Here is an 18,755-nt window from a genome sequence, read left to right as displayed (position 1 = left end):
ATGGATTCGGCGTTGATCGGCAATTTCATTCGCTTCCCAACAGCGAAATCTGTCTGGGATGCAGTTGCAACGACTTTCTTTGACGGAACGGATGCCTCTCAGGTTTATGACTTGAAGAGGCGTGTTGCTCGGATGCGACAAGGAGGAGGACCAATTGAGGCGTACTACAACAATCTTCAAGGCTTGTGGAGAGAAATCGATTTTCGCCGTCCGAACCCAATGCGGTATCCTGAAGATATTGAAAGATACAATATGGCTATACAAGAAGATCGGGTATACATATTTCTTGATGGGTTGGACGACCGTCTTGACAAGGTCAGAGCAGATGTTTTGCAGATGCAGCCGTTTCCTACTATTGAAGAAGCCTATGCGCGTGTCCGTCGAGAAGACATGAGACAAACTGTAATGCTTACCAACAGTGACACAGTACATCATTCGACAGCCATGGTATCTCGAGGGAATAGGACGAATGTCAAAGCAAATCAAGAACCGCTGTTGCAAATAGCGAAGCCAGGAGTTACGCAGGAAAGGGGAAAGCCTAGCTCGGCAATACGCCATAAAATTTCTCCGGGGGGAGGTTGCTCGAATTGTGGTAATTCTAAGCATACCAGGGAGACGTGCTTTAAGCTTCATGGGTATCCAGATTGGTGGAAAGAGTTGAAAGCTCGAAAGCAAGCAGAAGGAAAAGGGAAAGCTTCTTTAGCGACTGCTGAGCCTCAGCTATCACTGATACCTCACGTTGATCCTCAGCTATCACTGATACCTCACGTTGATCCTCAGAATTTGATGTCAGGAGGTAACCATGGAAGTGCTTTGGTTAGTTCTAATCAGATTGATTGCAATCACTGGGTTATTGATTCGGGAGCTACTGATCACATGACATTTACTCCTGATGACTTTGTTCATACTTCAGAACCAAGACGTGAGAGTATCTCAAATGCTAATGGATACACCTATCCTGTGACTGGGGCTGGAGTTGTTGCAATTTCTCCTGTTTTTTCTCTTCCTAACATCTTGCTTGTCCCTTCATTATCGACCAAATTGATTTCGGTAGGACAAGTTACTGAAGATTTGAATTGTGCTGTTATAATGTATCCTCACTTTTGTTTGTTTCAGGATATTCTCACGAAGGAGATAATTGGGCGTGGTACTAAGAGAGGGGGGCTGTATTATATGGATGACTTCAGTTCAGGGAGTGCAAATCATGCTAGCGGTACATCCATCAGTAGAGAAAAACAGATTTGGCTTTGGCATTGACGGTTGGGACATCCGTCATTTGGTTATTTGAAGCGATTATTTCCTGAATTGTTTTTGAATTTGAAGGATTTAGATTTGCAATGTTAGACTTGTATATTGGCTAAGAGCCATAGAGTTCCTTTTCCTATAAGTTTGAATAAAAGTGAAGCTCCTTTCTCTTTGATACATTCAGATGTTTGGGGTCCATCTCCTATTACTGCTGTTTCGGGTTTGGGGTCCATCTCCTATTACTGCTGTTTCGGGTTGTAGGTGGTTTGTGATATTTGTTGATGACTGTACTAGAATGACATGGCTTTTCTTGATGAAAAGTAAGAATGAGGTAGCCAAGATATTTAGAAATTTTCATATTATGTTACAGACCCAATTTAATGGACAGATCAAAGTTCTAAGAAGTGATAATGGTGGAGAGTACATGAATGAATACCTTAAGGAGTATTTTCAACAACATGGCATGATCCATGAGTCATCCTGCTCTCAAACACCTCAGCAGAATGGTGTGGCAGAGAGAAAGAATAGACATATCCTTGAGATAGCTCGAGCTCTATTGATTGAAAGTCATGTGCCTCAGAGATTTTGGGACAATAGTGTGACTACAGCTGTCCATCTCCTCAATCGGATGCCGTCTAAAGTGTTAAACTTTCAGACACCACTACAGACTTTGTCTACATATGTGCCTTTACCTTCAGTCCTGACCATCCCTCCTCGGGTGTTTGGATGTGTTGCATTTGTTCATATCCCGAAGAATCAGCGGACAAAACTTGATCCTTGTGCACTGCGATGTCTGTTCTTGGGGTATGGTACACACCAGAAGGGATATCGTTGCTATGACCCTTCTACCCGGCGAACCTATGTGACTATGGATGTCTCGTTTGTGGAAGCTGAATCCTTTTATCCGGGTTCCCATTCTTCCTTTCAGGGGGAGATACAGATAGAAAGGGCGAATTGGTGGGAGTTTCCTGGTAGTATATTATCTGGAGGGGTGGAGAAAGTATCGTCTGAAGGGGCGGAAGAGCATGGTAGTATATTATCTGGAGGGGTGGAGAAAGCATCGTCTGAGGGGGCGGAAGAGGCATCGTCTGGGGGTGTGGAGAAGACATTGTCTGAGGTGGTGGTATCATCTGAGGGTGGCCAACTTCTACCGGAGCAAAATCACGAAGAATAGCTTCCCTCTTCTCCAGTACCCGACTCAACTCCTGAGAATATTCCTGAGGTAACCTCTCCTACTCCTTCTTGTATCTTTGATGAACTTAATACTTCTGTGGGATATAAATTACCTGCTAGACACAATCGAGGTAAGCCTCCAAATAGATATTCGCCGGATGCTGAAGAGAAGAGATGTACATATCCTATTGCAAATTATGTGTCAACCAAAAGGTTGTCAGGCCCAGTAAAGGCATTTATATTGAACGTGTCCGCAGTTTGTATTCCAGAAAGGGTACAGGATGCTCTGAAAGATCCCAAGTGGGTTCAAGCAATGGAGGAGGAGATGGCTGCATTGAAAAAAAATGAGACCTGGAAGCTAGTAGATTTACCCAAGGGAAAGAAGACTGTGGGATGTAAGTGGGTCTTTTCTGTGAAGTACAAAGCAGATGGATCGATTGAGAGGTACAAGGCAAGACTAGTAGCAAAGGGGTATACGCAAGCTTACGGAATTGACTATCAAGAGACGTTTTCTCCAGTTGCTAAACTTAATACTGTTCGGGTCTTGTTGTCTCTTGCAGCTAATTTAGACTGGCCACTACACCAGTATGATGTCAAGAATGCATTTCTTCACGGTAATCTCGAAGAAGAGATTTATATGGATGTTCCACCAGGTTATTCTTCATCCTCACAGCCTGAGGCGGTGTGTAAGTTAGAGAGATCATTGTATGGTCTGAAGCAGTCTCCACGAGCATGGTTTGGCCGGTTCACTTTGGCGATGAAGAGGTATGGATATTCCCAAAGCGACTCAGATCACACATTGTTTCTAAAACGACATCAAGGGAAGGTAACAATGTTGATTATCTATGTTGATGATATGATTATCACTGGAGATGATTTGACAGAAATATCTAAGCTCCAAGAGAAACTTTCTCAGGAGTTTGAGATGAAAAATCTTGGGGGGTTGAAATACTTCCTAGGGATTGAAGTAGCGAGGTCGACAGGGGGAATATTTCTCTCACAGAGAAAGTATGTGCTAGATTTATTGGCAGAGGTGGGAATGTTGGACTGCAAACCTGCAGACACACCAATTGTTCAGAACCATAGACTTGGGGAGTATCCAGATCAAGTGCCAACAAATAAAGAAAGATATCAAAGGTTAGTTGGCAAACTAATTTATCTATCGCATACTCGTCCTGATATTGCATATGCGGTGAGTATTGTTAGCCAGTTTATGCATGCCCCAAGTGAAGATCATATGAATGCAGTGTTGCGTATACTTCGCTACTTGAAGTCTTCTCCAGGACGCGGTTTGAAGTTCTTAAAAAGGGGTCATCTTGAAATCGAAGGATTTACTGACGCAGATTGGGCCGGGAGTGTTCATGACCGAAGATCAACTTCAGGATACTTCACTTTTGTGGGAGGAAATTTAGTTACTTGGAGAAGCAAGAAACAAAATGTAGTAGCATTGTCAAGTGCAGAGGCTGAATTTAGAGGGATGGCCAAAGGGGTGTGTGAGCTCCTCTGGCTTAAGAAGTTAATGTCAGAGATTGGGTTCGCTCCTAAAGCCGAGATGAAGTTGTTTAGTGATAACAAAGCAGCAATTAATATCTCTCGTAATCCAGTTCAACATGACCGTACCAAACATGTTGAAGTGGACCGTCATTTTATCAAGCAAAACTTGGATGCCAAAGTGATTCGATTCCCATTTGTACGATCTAAAGATCAGTTGGCAGATATTCTGACGAAGGCTGTATCAAGCAGGATCTTCTACAGCTCACTTGACAAGTTGGGCATTCACGACATCTATGCACCAACTTGAGGGGGAGTGTGAGAATGAGCTGTAAAATATATTTATGATTGTAATTAGCTAGAATCAAGGATTATAGTTAGCTAGTTTAGAGGATATATTTTTTAAGATTCTTTCTTTCTTTGTATATATATACGCATCTAGGTCATTGTAAAAGAATGAAGAAGAAATACAGAAAAGTGAGGAATGTGGTTTTCTTCCTCGAAATATCTTTTGTGTTAACAAAAATGAACTCTAAATACACATAACTGCATGTTCAGTTTTTCCATAAGCAATTAACTTCTTTACCAAGACATACCAGGTTATTCTGAACCACATCTAGGGCGACCGTCGGACACCACAACCTGCTGCGCTTTCCAGGAACTAGAAGGCATTCTTGCCGAACAATCTCTCTTCCAAGATCTCTGAGTTGGTCGTGCATCCATAGTCTATCATCTTTGATGACTTTTATCAAAGATAAACGAATGAGGACACGGAGTCCACTTTTTGGAAAAAACTCACAAGCTTTCCACATGTAATATGCTGGGATTCTTTCTTCACCAATGCAGTGACATGCGATATCAAGAAAAATTTGTTGTTGCTCATACTCTAATTCTTCATAACTTATCAACAACTTTTTCTGGACATCCTGATTGGGCATTTTCTTCAACTTCTTCAATGTATCTTTCCATGTTTCCTCGCTTTTCAAATGAAGCAATGAACCAATAACCACGAGAGCCAAAGGTAGTCTTCCAGTAATTTCGACAATTTCTCTTGAAATAGTGCCGTAATCATGTGGAGGCGAGTCTCTTTCGAAGGAGTGCTTGCTGAAAAGTTGAAGAGCATGGTCAAACTGCATTTCCTTCATTTCATAAAAGAAAAAATCTTGATGACGCACTGGGATGATATTGTTATCTAGGGTGTCGGTTTCGGGAACCAAAAATTGAGTGTTTCTAGTTGTGATAATAATTCTGCTTCCTGAACCAAACCAACTAGAGTTACCAGCTAGTTTCATGAGCTGGTCTCTCTTGTCCATATCATCAAGAACAATGATGACTTTCTTATCACCGAGTCTTTCTTTGATCATGTCCCTCCCCACACCAGCATCAATTAAAAAGAGATGTCGAATATCAAGAATATCAGATAATAATTTATTTTGTAGACTTAAAATATTGTCTGCATGGATATCTGAAAGAAAGCTGGAACATTGAAACTGGGAAGAGATACGCTTGAAGATAGCCTTAGCAAGAGTTGTTTTCCCGATACCACCCATACCGTAAATCACGACAAATCGTACACCGGGAGTGCCTTGGCCTAACAACTCCATAACGGCTTCCATCTGATAGTGAATTCCCACCAAGTCATCATGCCAATTTCTCTCTGTAGACCTCAGCTTATTGAAAACTTCTTCCAGAACAAGTGCTATAAGTTTATCCTGGCTGTCATATACACAACGCAACCGTTTCAATTTGAGGAACCACAAACAGAATATGTCGCTCAGAAGCATAAATATGTAAAACCAGAAACTTAAATTGTTAAAACCAAGCATGCATTATCGGTTTATTTCATATTCGGTTCTATCCAAGCCAAGAAGATTGATCTCAGTCACTGAGAACAATGGCTGGAGTTTGAGGTGGAAGGGCCAATTTTGAAGAGTATGGTCAATCGGCAAAGTTCTAACAGGCCATGTGGCCATCAAAAGTAGTTCGCTAGCCAAAGGGCCCGAACTAGACCGATTTTTTATTTTGTTCGTGCCAGGTTTCTAGTATGGGAAAGGATGAAAATGGATTGAATAGCATATTAAATAGGGAGAGTATCCTTGGGCAGGGCCAACATTGACGAGGATATCAATACTTTAAGTGGGAAGTTTGTGACGCCAGAATCCTACATCGAATGGGATAGACCTTTTTGAACGATTCATGGGTGAGGTTCATCCTCAAATGATTACTCTAAATTTAAATGTAACAGGAATTACCAAAAGGTAGAACGGCATAAGAGTGATAAACTGCATGCAAAAGTGCAGCCAACGAATCAGTTAAGAGTTCCAAAAAATTAAATGCAGATGAAATGAAGGACTTTATAGAACGAACACGGTAATTTGCACAACCATTTCAACTTCCATTCGACTACAGAACATTTGCTTGAGAGAGAGAGGTTGATTTATTTATGGAAATTGATAAGCTGACTGCACCGTTACTCTTGGAAGAGTGACGGTGCTGTCACCAACACATATTTTCCCAAGGATGTGAGTCCGACGAACAGATTTTATGTGTGCGCTCTGGAATGCGCGGTCCCTCTTGCAACCGTTACAAGTTTCCTGTAACATCGCTGTTATGCTAGCCAAGTTCTTTATATATCGAGTTTTCATGATTAAAAAACAGTGATCTAATTTTGGAAATGAAAGTAAAGGAGTTTGTTATTAATTACCCGTGATCCTTTAAGTTCCATCCCTTGATTCCGGCAACCTCTCTTAGGGCCTCCTCCCATTGCTTCGCCGCATTTTTACCAGACTCTCTCTCATGCTTTTGTAGGGCCTTCCTGTAGGATCCAGTTTTGAGCTTAACATCAGATGCATCCACCTCGTAGAAGATGGGCAAGATCGCTTTCTCGTCTCTCTTCTTATGCTCCACCATGTGCGCAAGCTCGCGGAGGCATCATTTGCTGGAAGCATAGTCTTTAGAGAAGATCGGCACATAGATTTTCGAATTAGAGATTGCGCTCAGGAGCTCGCCTCCGATCTCTTCCCCAACACGAAGCTCTTCATCGTCTTTGAAGACGCGTATCCCGGCCCGGATCATGGCCGCGTAGAGAGAGTCCGTGATGGTTAAGCGAGTGTCGGGCCCTCTAAAACTCAAGAACACCTCGTAATCCCTCTTCGACGACGATGAGGATCCACCATCGAGGGAGAAAGACTTTCCTCCGGGACTTCCCATTCCTGCAGTCTTTGGCTACGGAAGGGATAGCAAACTCTTTCGCTTGTTCAGAATTGCAGCTTTCCGGTTTCCTCGCGCCCAGTGGCAACTTATGAGAGAAAGAGTTGATTTGACTTCTTTGGTTTTTATTTTTATTTTTGGCCCCCGTAAATGACCAGCTCACTGAGAGCGACAGGAGATGCAAAGAAAGATCACTTCGGCACGCTTCCCCGGAATCGCCTCCCTCGGACAACCGTTCTTCATCTTTTTTCGCTGTGTTTTCTCGGAGCCTACCCGAGTTGATTTTGTGGCTAGAGAAAAAGTTCTCAAATGCATTAGAACTTTGGCCCAATTCTTTTGAAAAAGCATCAATTTAAGTGGAGCATCAAAGCATGAGAGCAATTCATCCGTACGCAATGATGGAGCCCAGCAGGGACTGAAATAAAGAGCAAAACGACCACCTGAGGCTGAGTCCATGTAATAATGCCCTCTCACTTTTTCTAAAGCCACTTCTTTTATCCCTTTATTCGGTTGTCGTACCATAGAATAAAGTGCGTTGGACCGATACTTATGCCATGGAACAGCAGATTTTCTGATGTGGAATATCAAAGCGCGGGTCATCAAGATTCAAGAGCCAGTTCATGTTAGGAATGTGATGATGATCTGGTTCTTGATTTTCATATTCCACTGAGTCCAGAACAATTGACTTCACAAGGCAATCGTTATTAAGACTAATCAATCCTGATAATGATTGAAAAAATTAAGATCAATTTCTCCTACGCTGTTAATAAATGCGCCTTGAGAAAAGAGGTCGTAGTCAATCATTCAAAATGCATCGTTTTGAGGTATTTTACCTTGAAACTCGATCTAGTTTGGCATCTTTACAACTAAATTGTACATTGTTTAAGCATAACAGTTCTGGTTCATAGGCCATTAGATATAAAACACGCCTTGGAGCGAAAAGGGTTCAATAGCCTTGTCAATTAAAAGCACTTCCTCTAACTTGGAAAAACAGCACCTACCCAAGTCAAAGCATTAAAAGAAGTAATGCTTTTTCACAATTCTCCAAGGTTTGTGGCAGTACCCGATTTAAGTGAACCCAATTTTGGAGCCGTGTCTAAGACTAATGCTCTATAAATAGCTTTGTTGATGAAACTGGAGATTAAGCCTCAGCTTCACCAATAGAGAGAGAGAGAGAGAGAGAGAGAGAGAGAGAGAATATTTTATTTGAATCATATTCATGTGTAGCATCTTGATATAAATGTGTAATGTACATTCCATTATATACTACACTTTTTGACATGACTATTTAGGCAGTAACAAAGCTCATTACCACTATATTGAATTAGTGCGCTAAATGCCCAACAATTATTATTAAAACTGCATGAAATACTCAATAATTGGTAGCAATGTGATACTGATATCTAAATTTTTGCCCAATATGCATGATCATAATTGTACTTTAAATCAATATACTTAAGTCCAAGAACTTTATTCCAATGTACAATGCATTCTTGCTTTCACATGATTTGATTAGATTTCCTACACTTTTGTTTAGTATGTGAAATTGATCCGTCTCTGGAACTTCAGTTGGTTCAATTAGGTCTCTTGAAATTATTTTGGTATGTTCATATGTCATACGCCCATTGATTATCGTAAAGGAAATTACTACAACGGACAACAATCTACTAAAGACGTTGGATAAAAAAACTACACAAATGGATTTCGTATGAGAAATATATATTCGAAACGATAGAAAAATAATGCACATTCGTTTCTTATGTGTAATTCATGTGAAACAAATAATTTGCTCGGTCACTTTAAAGAGTCATTTTCATTTTCCCAAACTGTCAGCTAAGTATGGACTTTGCTGTTCTTGTCAAAGCATAGCAAACAATCCATTCTCCATTCACATGATATCGACTGAATTACGAAGAAAGCACATTGTTTTGTTAAGTGAGGGGTTTTAACCTTATCTGAAACCTTTTTTTGAACTTAAGAATGATATTGAATATTTTAAAATAATTAATTAGGAACCTCATTAATTTAAAACCGATGAAAAGTTCAAGAGCGACAATGCTCCTCAAGTAAAGTTCAGGACTATTAAACAAATCGAAAGATCAAGGATATCATAACACGTGAACGAATAATGTGAATTTTTTAGGACTTCTAGTGTCCTTGGACTAGGGTTAGCATCTGCAGCAAGTGAGGAGACCAAGGGGGCGTGAGAGAGACGACAACTAATGAGGTTAAATTTGGACCATTGCCAAGGTGGAGATTTATTGATTATGACTCGAAATTAAACTTGTTTGAATTGGAATCAACATAAGTTTGATGTTTTCAAACACTCGAAGTGTTAGTAGGGACTCGGAAACAGAGACGGACGACTGGAGGATGCGAGAAGCCGAGCCCCCAACACCTAGACAAACCAAGCAACTAGGCGAGCAGTCGGCCAAGAGGTAGCTGGGTTGCCAGACACTCGGCAAACCTCTAAAGCCAAAACTGCTTTCCAACATGGTGCCTGGGTGTCCAGGCCGATTTTGGTCAGACAACCAACTCCCTATTTTTTTGTATATTTAACAAATAACTCGTGAGAAATCTAAAGAGCTTTTAAATAGCCTGCAAATTTACCTGTTATGTACCTTTGAATTCCAGTACTCTTTATCTTCCTCGCAACCTTTAATTTTCATACCTACATTTCAATTCCTTTCCTTTTATAGTCAATTACATTTTTGTCCAAAATCAACACAAAAAAAACCTATTTTTCCTTAAAATTCATCAATTTCATCATTTTCCCGAGACTTTTCACTTTTTGATGAAACACATTGAAAGTGGTCCAAGTGCTCTCATCAATTAAATAGGATTCGACCACTGATTCTATTTAAGGAAAACATACTGTACATATTGATTGCAAGATTGAAGTAAGTCCAATCGACGGGGCGCACATTGCCACGTCTTTAACTGCAAAAACTGAGTAAGAATTCCTTTTTTAAGGGATGGCAAAACAAAGCTTGCTTTCAAGTGCAAAAACGACCGTCCGTATATAGTCAATAGTCGTAAATTGCTTTAATCGTTTTTTTGTCTTCAAATTCAAAATAAACACAATAAGAGGTTACAAACACTGGATCCAATCATAATGAAAACCAAACGCTAAACTTGATTTAGGAATAAAGAACCTCTATTCTGCAAGGTGAACTCATCGGCGCCTCAATCAATTCTCAATTGCTGTGTAGATGCATTTAATTGAGATGTGCAGCAACATGTAAGAAACATTGAGATGCCCATGGGAGCACCCTCTGAGGTAGAGGATCAACGTCCCTGATTTGCAATTGGAAATTATAATTTAACAAGCATTTGGTGCATAAAGATTAAAGTCTATCCTAAAGTTGGTAAAAAAAAAAAAAGCAGGCCAATTGAGGCGGGGTTTTGGCAAAAGTATTGCTTGATCAAAACTGCACCAAAAGATCCTTTTCATCGAACTCGTATCTAAAGTTTTGGCGAAACTGCATATCGGGAATTTGTTCACTTGACATATCTCTAATATCTTGCTGATTTTGCATAATAGAAGGTTTGCTTAGCATGTAGTCTAGTTGACACCTAAATTTTTCGCCCAAAAATCTCCTCACATTTCACAAAAATCAAGTATCAAATTCATCGGTATTTAAACCATAAACAACAATATTTGGACAACAGACTTCCGCATGTCCATTTTTATAGCATTCTTCCCTATTTGGAAAATAGAAAGTTTCCCGTTCGAGGATAGCATGCCCGCAACAAATAGTAATTTAGGGTGCGTTTGTTTCATAACAAATAAATAGTTCAGAAAATATTTTCCTAAAAATGATTGCTTGTATCACTTGGTATAATTAGTCAGTGAAAAATATTTTTATTATCGATAACAATTTATGTAAAAATATTTTAGTGGGCGATGAAAATATTTTTTGTTCATTTTTTTATAAGCGATAAAAGTGATTAGTTTTAGAAAAATATTCTCTAAATTATTTATTTTTTATGAAATAAATGAATCTTTTTATGATCCGGCCAAATTTTCGAGCTGCCCCAAAACTTCCCCTTCTCCTTCTCTCATTCAAGCTCTCTTGGTTACAGGTCTGCCAAAGGAAAACGACTGAATCTTCCCGTCGGCCACTTGCCGCGGTATATTCTTTGCTGATGATTGCAATTTGTATTTTGGGTAAAAAGTTCTTTCTTTGGGTTCAATTCCTTCTCTGTTTTCCTAAGGTCTGAGAAATTCCCCAAAAGCAAATGAAACCCGTGTGTCTGCACCTTTTACGTGGACGTGTGTGATTTTTTTTTTTGAAAAATGACTCAAATAATCTTTAGATTTTGGCTAAATATGCAGTATGATCCCTGAATTTTTAATTTGCTCAATATGGTCCTTAAACTTTAGCCCAATGTGCAATGTGATCCCTGTACTTTTAATTTGTTCAATATGGTCCCTGAACTTTTGGTACATGTTCAATTTAGTCTATGGACTAGATAGAAATATTTGATATTGTCCTTAAACTTGAATTAACGGAATGATAATATTGGATATTTTCATATAGTTTAGGGATTAGATTGAACATTTACCAAAAGTTTAGGGACCACATTGAACAATCACATTGAATAAATTAAAAGTTTATGGATCACATTATACATTTGGGCAAATTTCAGAGGCCATTTGTGTAATACAGAAAAGAGAGAAAAAACAGAGGGAGAGCATAGGATTCGGCGGAAGAGAAAAAGATAAGGGGAGGGGAATAGGTTGCATGTGAAAGAACTCAGAGAGGACATAAAAAAGGCAAGTGGAAAAGGAAACGAAAAGGGAACCAAAGGAGAGAAAACAGAGGACAGGGCCGAGGAGAGAAAAGAGGAGAGCATTCGGTGCATGTGATGTCCAGAAGGAGGGCTGAACCAAAAGACAGAGAGAGAGAGAGAGAAAAGAAAAACAGAAAACAAGAGAGTTGGATTTTTCCTCTTCTTGATCTATCCCTGGTTCAGGGAGTCCTAGAGAAAACAGAGAGCAAAAAAATAGAAAGCGGCAGAGTGAGTAACCGGCGAGCTTTCATTGCCGTGTGTCGCTAGTCAGAGTTCTTCAAGTTGCTCGACAAAGCCGGCCGCTCTTTGATCAAATTTATTTGCATGGGCCGTTTGTCGTGACTTGGTCCGAGAACTTACCCCTAAATGTATTTGCAACCTAAATCAAGAGCATGGAATGACTTGTTGCGCAATTTAATCCGAATTAGAATTCTTTGTGTTTGATTTCGATTCATCGTTTTCTCATTAGTATGTTTTGGATGTCCTAAAAACTTGTCCTTTTTGAATAATATTGATTTGATTGCAACCCTTGCCCGTCGGGAAATGGTGGGAAATATCAACAGGGACTCAGTGCAAGTTGCACCTCGTTCGGGGTGCTGTTTGTGCCTCTGTCCAGACCGGTTCTCAGCTTGGACAGTGGGCGAACAGCCTTTGGTTCACCACAATCCGATTCAAGTCGATCGTCGACAATTCTCTTATTCATGTCTAAACTACCATTTTGTTTTGAGAATGTGGTGTTTGGTGGGATGATTAGTTTATGGTCTTAATTAGTTCATAATATATGATGGTTTGATCTCTATGCTTACCTCTTTGTCGTTAGCTTAATTTGTCTACATTCGAGGGTGGTCTGGTTTGGTTCGGTTCGGTTTGGACTCGTCGTGAGGTCATCTCAAGGTTGTTAAGGCTCGAGGTGCTTCAAGATCCGAAAGTGGGCTGACTACCTACTGATCAGACCGGTCTTCGGTCTGGACAATGGCCAGAAGTCCATCCTCGGTCCACTTGGCCACTCTGTGCCAATCCTCGACTATTCCCTTTTGCGACGTCATTAGTTTTATAGTCAAATAACGCAACGTTTCATCATTTCCTCATCATTCTTCGGGACTTTAGTCATGTTTATTTGTGTTTGCATTCGTCCTAGCTAACCTCTGTTTTGTAGGATATACAAAGAAATAACTTTGAATAAATATTGGTTTCGAGGATGTTATTTCCCCCCGCGGAGTTTATGCGATTTGAATTGTTCATCAATTCTTTTAGTTTTTTTTTTATTTTCCTTCTTGCATTTGGATTCAGGTCTTCATGTTTTGGTGGCATCATTTCATAAGTAAGAAATAATAAAAATTATGTAGATTCATTTAGGCGTTTATCGCATTTCATGATAGGACTAGTCAAGTTCCTCTTACTAGTTTTATCATATGACATTTGAAATTCGCCTCTCCTCAGGTAGATTTGGAGATCTTCTTCTCTTAGATTAGCTAGTTTACTTTTTGTGCAAAACTCTCGCAATCCTATCCTGAGATATCATAACAAGACCTTGTATTAACTTTACCTGATACTACTCAGGTTGTTTTCTTTCCTTTTATTTTATTTTTTCTTTATTATTGATTATCGATTAATCGAAATTGGACTGAAAGTTTGATCTTCCATCAAAATCGTATGTATATTAGTTTTGGCGAAACTACAGAAATCGGTAACTGAAGACGACTACAGGTAACCCGTTCATTCTTATATTTGTAAAGTAGTTTCCTTCAAGTATTGCACTAAACTGATATGCTACACGACGCGGAGCTGCCAGTTTTCGCCAAAATTCACAGCCGTAAGCACTATCTTGATGGTAAAAGCAAACACATCATTGAAGTTCCCAGAACTTGAAAAGACTATCGGAACACAAGGTGACGCAGCGTTCCGCGAATAATTCAAGTAAAACCTTGCTTAGAGAGAAAAATCTCGAAATTCAATATTGATGATAAGAATGTTCTGTCTTCAAAACAACCCTAAACACCCTTTTATAGGGGTTAAACCTAATTACAATAGGAAACCTAATCATAATAGAAAAGTTACCTAATCTAAATTGGAAACCTAATCATAATAGGAAAGTTACCTAATCTGAATTGGAAACCTAATCATAATAGGAAAGTTACCTAATCTGAATTGGATGGAAAGCGTAAAACATCAAAATTAGAAAACTGCCTTTTTAAATTAACTCATAAAAAATATCCGATGTCGTCGATTGGGTCCACCGATTCTAGTCACATCACTGTTTCGCCTTCCGTTTGGACTTCTGCCTGTCCAATCGGTCCAGAAACGCACCACTAATAGATTCCGCATCATTCTCCTCCACTTGAAAAGAACTCGTTCTCGAGTTAAAATCAAGATCTGGATATAACGGCTCTGTGGACTCATGAAACGGTGACAAATCAGCAACATTAAAAGTGTTGGATATGCCCATGCTATGTGGAAGGTCTATAACATAAGCATTATCGTTGATTTTCTTGCTGACAGCGTAAGGTTTATACTTCTTTGGTTGTAATTTACCGTAAGATCCAGCTGGTAATCGCTCTTTACGAAGAAAAACCATGACTTGATCACCTATCGCAAACACCTGCTTCCGCCGGTGCTTATCTGCTGCAGCTTTATACTTCTGATTAGCTTCCTCCAGCTTCTGTTTGACTTCACGATGCACCTCCACAATCTATTTAGCCATATGATCCGCTGTTACACTTTTATCCACTTGCTTAGGTAACTGTACCAAATCCAGAGTATGCTGAGGCGCATTTGTATAAACAACAGAAAAAGGCGACCTACCAATAGAACTATGAACTGCATTATTATAAGCAAACTCTGCTTGTGATAAAGCAACATTCCATTACTTCGGCTTATCTCCACAAATGCTTCGAATCAAGTTTCCCAGAATTCTATTAACCACCTCTGTTTGCCCATCAGTTTGCGGGTGAGCTGTGCTACTGAAATTCAAAGATGAATCAAACAGTTTCCATAAAGTCCGCCAAAAATGCCCTAGAAATTTACTATCCCTATATGAGGTAATAGACTTGGGCACACCATGCAAACGAACCACTTCCTTAAAGAATAATCTGGCCACACTTACTGCATCAGAAGTTTTCCTACAAGGAATGAAGTGCGCCATCTTGGAAAATCTGTCAACCATAACGAAAACAGAATCCACGCCTCTTTGTGTCTGTGGTAAACCAAGCACAAAATCCATGGACAGATCTTCCCATATATTGTTAGGAACAGGTAAAGGCATATACAGACCTGTATTCTTAGATTGACCCTTAGCAGTCTGGCAAACATAACACTTTTGTACGTACCTACTGACATCTCTACGCAACTGGGGCCAGTAAAATCGCTCCCGGACTGCAGCAATAGTTTTATCACGACCTAGATGTGCAGCTAATCCACCATCATGTAAATCGCGAATTACCTTCTCTCGTAATGATGTTCGAGGAAGGCAAAGCTGGTTGCTACGCATCAAATAGCCATCCTGCACATAAAATTCTTGTACAGGTTGACCAGCAACACATGACTCCCAAATTTTTCCAAAGTCATCATCATCTGCATAACAGTCTTTCAACTGCTCAAACCCCAAGATGTCTTGGCTTAATGTAATCAACAAGCCAGCTCTCCTACTCAATGCATCTGCTACGACATTATGCACACCTGACTTGTGCTGTAATCTGAAAGGAAATTTTTGTAAGAATTGACACCATCGCGCATGCATATATTTGCTAATCCTCTTCTGACTATTCAGATACTTCAAAGCTTCATGATCAGAATAAAGGACGAATTCTTTCCCAATCAGATAATGCTCCCAGGTCTTCAAAGCCCTTACGACAGAATAGAATTCTTTATCATAAGTGCTCAATTTCTGCCTTGCGTCACTGAGCTTCTCACTAAAATAGTAAACTGGTATGCGCTCTTGAGATAAAACAGCTCCTATACCCACTCCACTAGCATCACAGTCCACTTCAAACAGTTTATCAAAATCAGGTAAAGCAAGAACAGGTGCAGTACATAACTTCTCCTTCAAAATAGCAAAACTATTCTCAGCTTCCTCTTCTTCATCTTCAAAATCATCGTCCTCACCATCCGGCGGCGCACAGCAATATTCATCTTCCTCCTCTTCTCTCGCTGCTACGTTTACGGTCTTTCTCTGAGGGCATTCATTAGAATGGTGCACAAGCTGATTACACCTGTAACACTTTATCGCGGCTGGTTTAGTATAAGGGTTAGGGTTCGCAGTTTTCTGTGCTTGCGTTCCCTTATCCCTCGGCTCGTTCATAGGGCGCTTTTCTACCGCCTTATCTTCTTGATTTCACCCTGCGTTAAAGCGATTATTGAAACTGCTCTTTTCTACCGAACTGCTCGAATTGCTACCTCGATAATTTTCGTAACATCTTCTTCCCTTATCTTGCTGCATCAATTCTGCCTTCATCGCCATATTCTTGGCTTCAGTTAAATTTCGTAGAAACTGCACTCCAATTTTATCTCGAATGAAGGGTTTCAAACCATCAAGATACCTGGCCACCTGCTGTCCCTCCGTCTCTGATAAATTATTCCGCTCCGCCAATCTCATAAATTCGGCCGTATACTCATGCACGGTCCGATTGCCCTGTGGAACGTTGGTATTCTTTGGAACATAATCTACTCATAGTCGGGTGGAAGGAATTCTTGCTTCAGCAACCTCCTCATCCTAGTCTAAGTTCGAACTCTCTCTTTCCCTTCTCGTTCTCTCCTATTCTGTAATCTCTCCCACCATGCAGACTGTCACGCCCCATACCCCAAGAAGCATGAACATCCGCATAGGTCGAAATAAGATGCGACGCTCCCAGGTTACGTCACCGACCCGAAAACCCAAAACAGAGAAAACACGTCACATGCGGAAACGACGTATATAATATATATATATATTGTGACTCTCGCTATTCCTGGTTGCTTTTATATTGTCTGGGTGTATATATATATTGTCTCGCTCCCAAAACTAGTCCCTACGCCCTCTCGGAGACGTCCACACTGACTCACTGTCCTCGGCATCACCACATGAATCCTCCTCAGTTGTCTATTCACCCGACGGCTCCGAGTCTGCCTCAATATGATCATGGCTCAAGCGGGGGCTCTGAAATGTCGGTTTTACCATAACCGTGAGAAATCTAAGCAAGTACAAACCACTAATCCTAAACTAGGCTAATGTGCACCTCTAGAAGGGTAAATAAAACACACAAATAATGAACCAGCACATCAACATAATTTCACCCGGCTCACACGCCAATACATTGTCTCATAGCCCTGCCAGGTTAGGCATTTGACATTAACGCAAATCACGTGCGCTTATACCGACCCGAAGGCCCACAGTTGGAGATAACGACCGTAGGCCCGACCCGAAGGCCAACAGTTGATAAATCGACCCGTATGCCCGACCCGAAGGTCACAAGTGATTATAACGACCCGTAGGCCCGACCCGAAGGCCACAGTTAATAAATCGACCCGAAGGCCCGACCCGAAGGCCAACAGGGTGATAAATCGACCCTTAGGCCCGACCCGAAGGTCACAAGTGATTATAACGACCCGTAGGCCCGACCCGAAGGCCACAGTTAATAAATCGACCCTAGGCCCGACCCGAAAGCCAACAGTTTGATAAATCGACCCGTAGGCCCGACCCGAAAGCCAACAGTTTGATAAATCGACCCGTAGGCCCGACCCGAAGGTCACAAGTGATTATAACGACCCGTAGGCCCGACCCGAAGGCCACAGTTAATAAATGACCCGTAGGCCCGACCCGAAGGTCACAAGTGATTATAACTCAGACATGGATATCGTCACACTCAATTTCCACCAATCACCACTTGCTGTGCAAAACATATGCTTGGGAATTCAAGCCAAATACTAATGTCAAATTTACCAAGCATAACTATGTTCAAGTTAGACATGTGCCACTCATTCCCGGCATTCCCAAACATTTCCATTCTAATCCAACCCATTTCAAGTTCATTCCGCGCATTCATTACACAAGTCAATTTAATGCGCCTAAGGCCCGCCTTGGGCAAATCGATCTCGATAATTGTTCTCACTATCTCGGGGTCATTCAATAGGGTTTATTTAGATCCCAACCAAACCCCAATAATACCCAAGACTCAAACCGATATCCAATGAACCAATCAAGTCTCAAATTAAGTCCAAAATGTGCAATTCGGTTCTGGTGAACAGTACCAGAACCGAATGTCCAACATGCACTATATCACACTTAAACAATTCCGTTAAACCTTAATCACATACCCTAATAATTCAACCACCAATTATACATAATTAAGCCTCAAACAAGCTTAATTAATCCCTACAATGCCCCAATCAAGGTCACTTACCAATGAATCCAACTAGTGCCACACTTAGACAAATTTACACAAATTCGGTGCCCCATGAACAGTACCAGGGCAGGGTACATTTTGTCCACTAAACCACCATTAAACACCCTCATTAGGCTCTAGTCTCAAACCCTAATCACCCAAACACTAAATATACTTAATTAAGTCTCCAATAAGCCTAATTAGCCCCTAAAATGTCCATTTCTAAGTCATTAACAAATAAACCCAATTAGTGAAACTCTTAGACAAAAATGCACAAATTCGGTACTCAATGAACAGTACCAGGGCAGGGGGCTGTTTAGGCTTTAATCCACCATTAAACTACCTCATTAGGTCCTAATGACCTATACAAAACATCCCACACACAACTAAACATCATTAGGTCCTAAATGAGCTCACTTAACCCCTAATTACCCTCTAAGAAACACAATTAGACTAATTAAGGGTTTAGGGGTTTATACTCGC

The 18,755-nt window shown here is 40.6% G+C and overlaps 1 protein-coding gene across 2 annotated transcripts in view; it reads right to left on the bottom strand.

Moving 5' to 3' along the window:
- LOC115662076 (disease resistance protein L6-like) overlaps positions 1-18,755 on the bottom strand; it is a 69,285-nt gene that overhangs the window by 39,004 nt on the left and 11,526 nt on the right. Inside the window, exons 1-2 of one of the 2 annotated variants that reach the window (XM_056306270.1) lie at positions 6,614-7,110; positions 4,506-5,625 (exon numbers count right to left, since the gene is read on the bottom strand). In XM_056306270.1, the coding sequence (XP_056162245.1) occupies positions 4,506-5,625; positions 6,614-6,819 (1,326 nt within the window). In that variant the 5' untranslated portion in view covers positions 6,820-7,110. Of the gene's footprint in view, positions 1-4,505; positions 5,626-6,613; positions 7,111-18,755 lie in introns of those variants that run through there. The other variant, XM_056306269.1, reaches the window with a different exon arrangement.

Source organism: Syzygium oleosum, unplaced genomic scaffold (assembly GCF_021117445.2).
Source record: "Syzygium oleosum isolate NSW1041296 unplaced genomic scaffold, Sole_v2.1 Sole_v2.42, whole genome shotgun sequence".
Classification (NCBI taxonomy): Eukaryota; Viridiplantae; Streptophyta; class Magnoliopsida; order Myrtales; family Myrtaceae; genus Syzygium; species Syzygium oleosum.
Note: the sequence above shows the minus strand (reverse complement) of the source record. Positions and strands in the feature narration are given on the sequence as shown.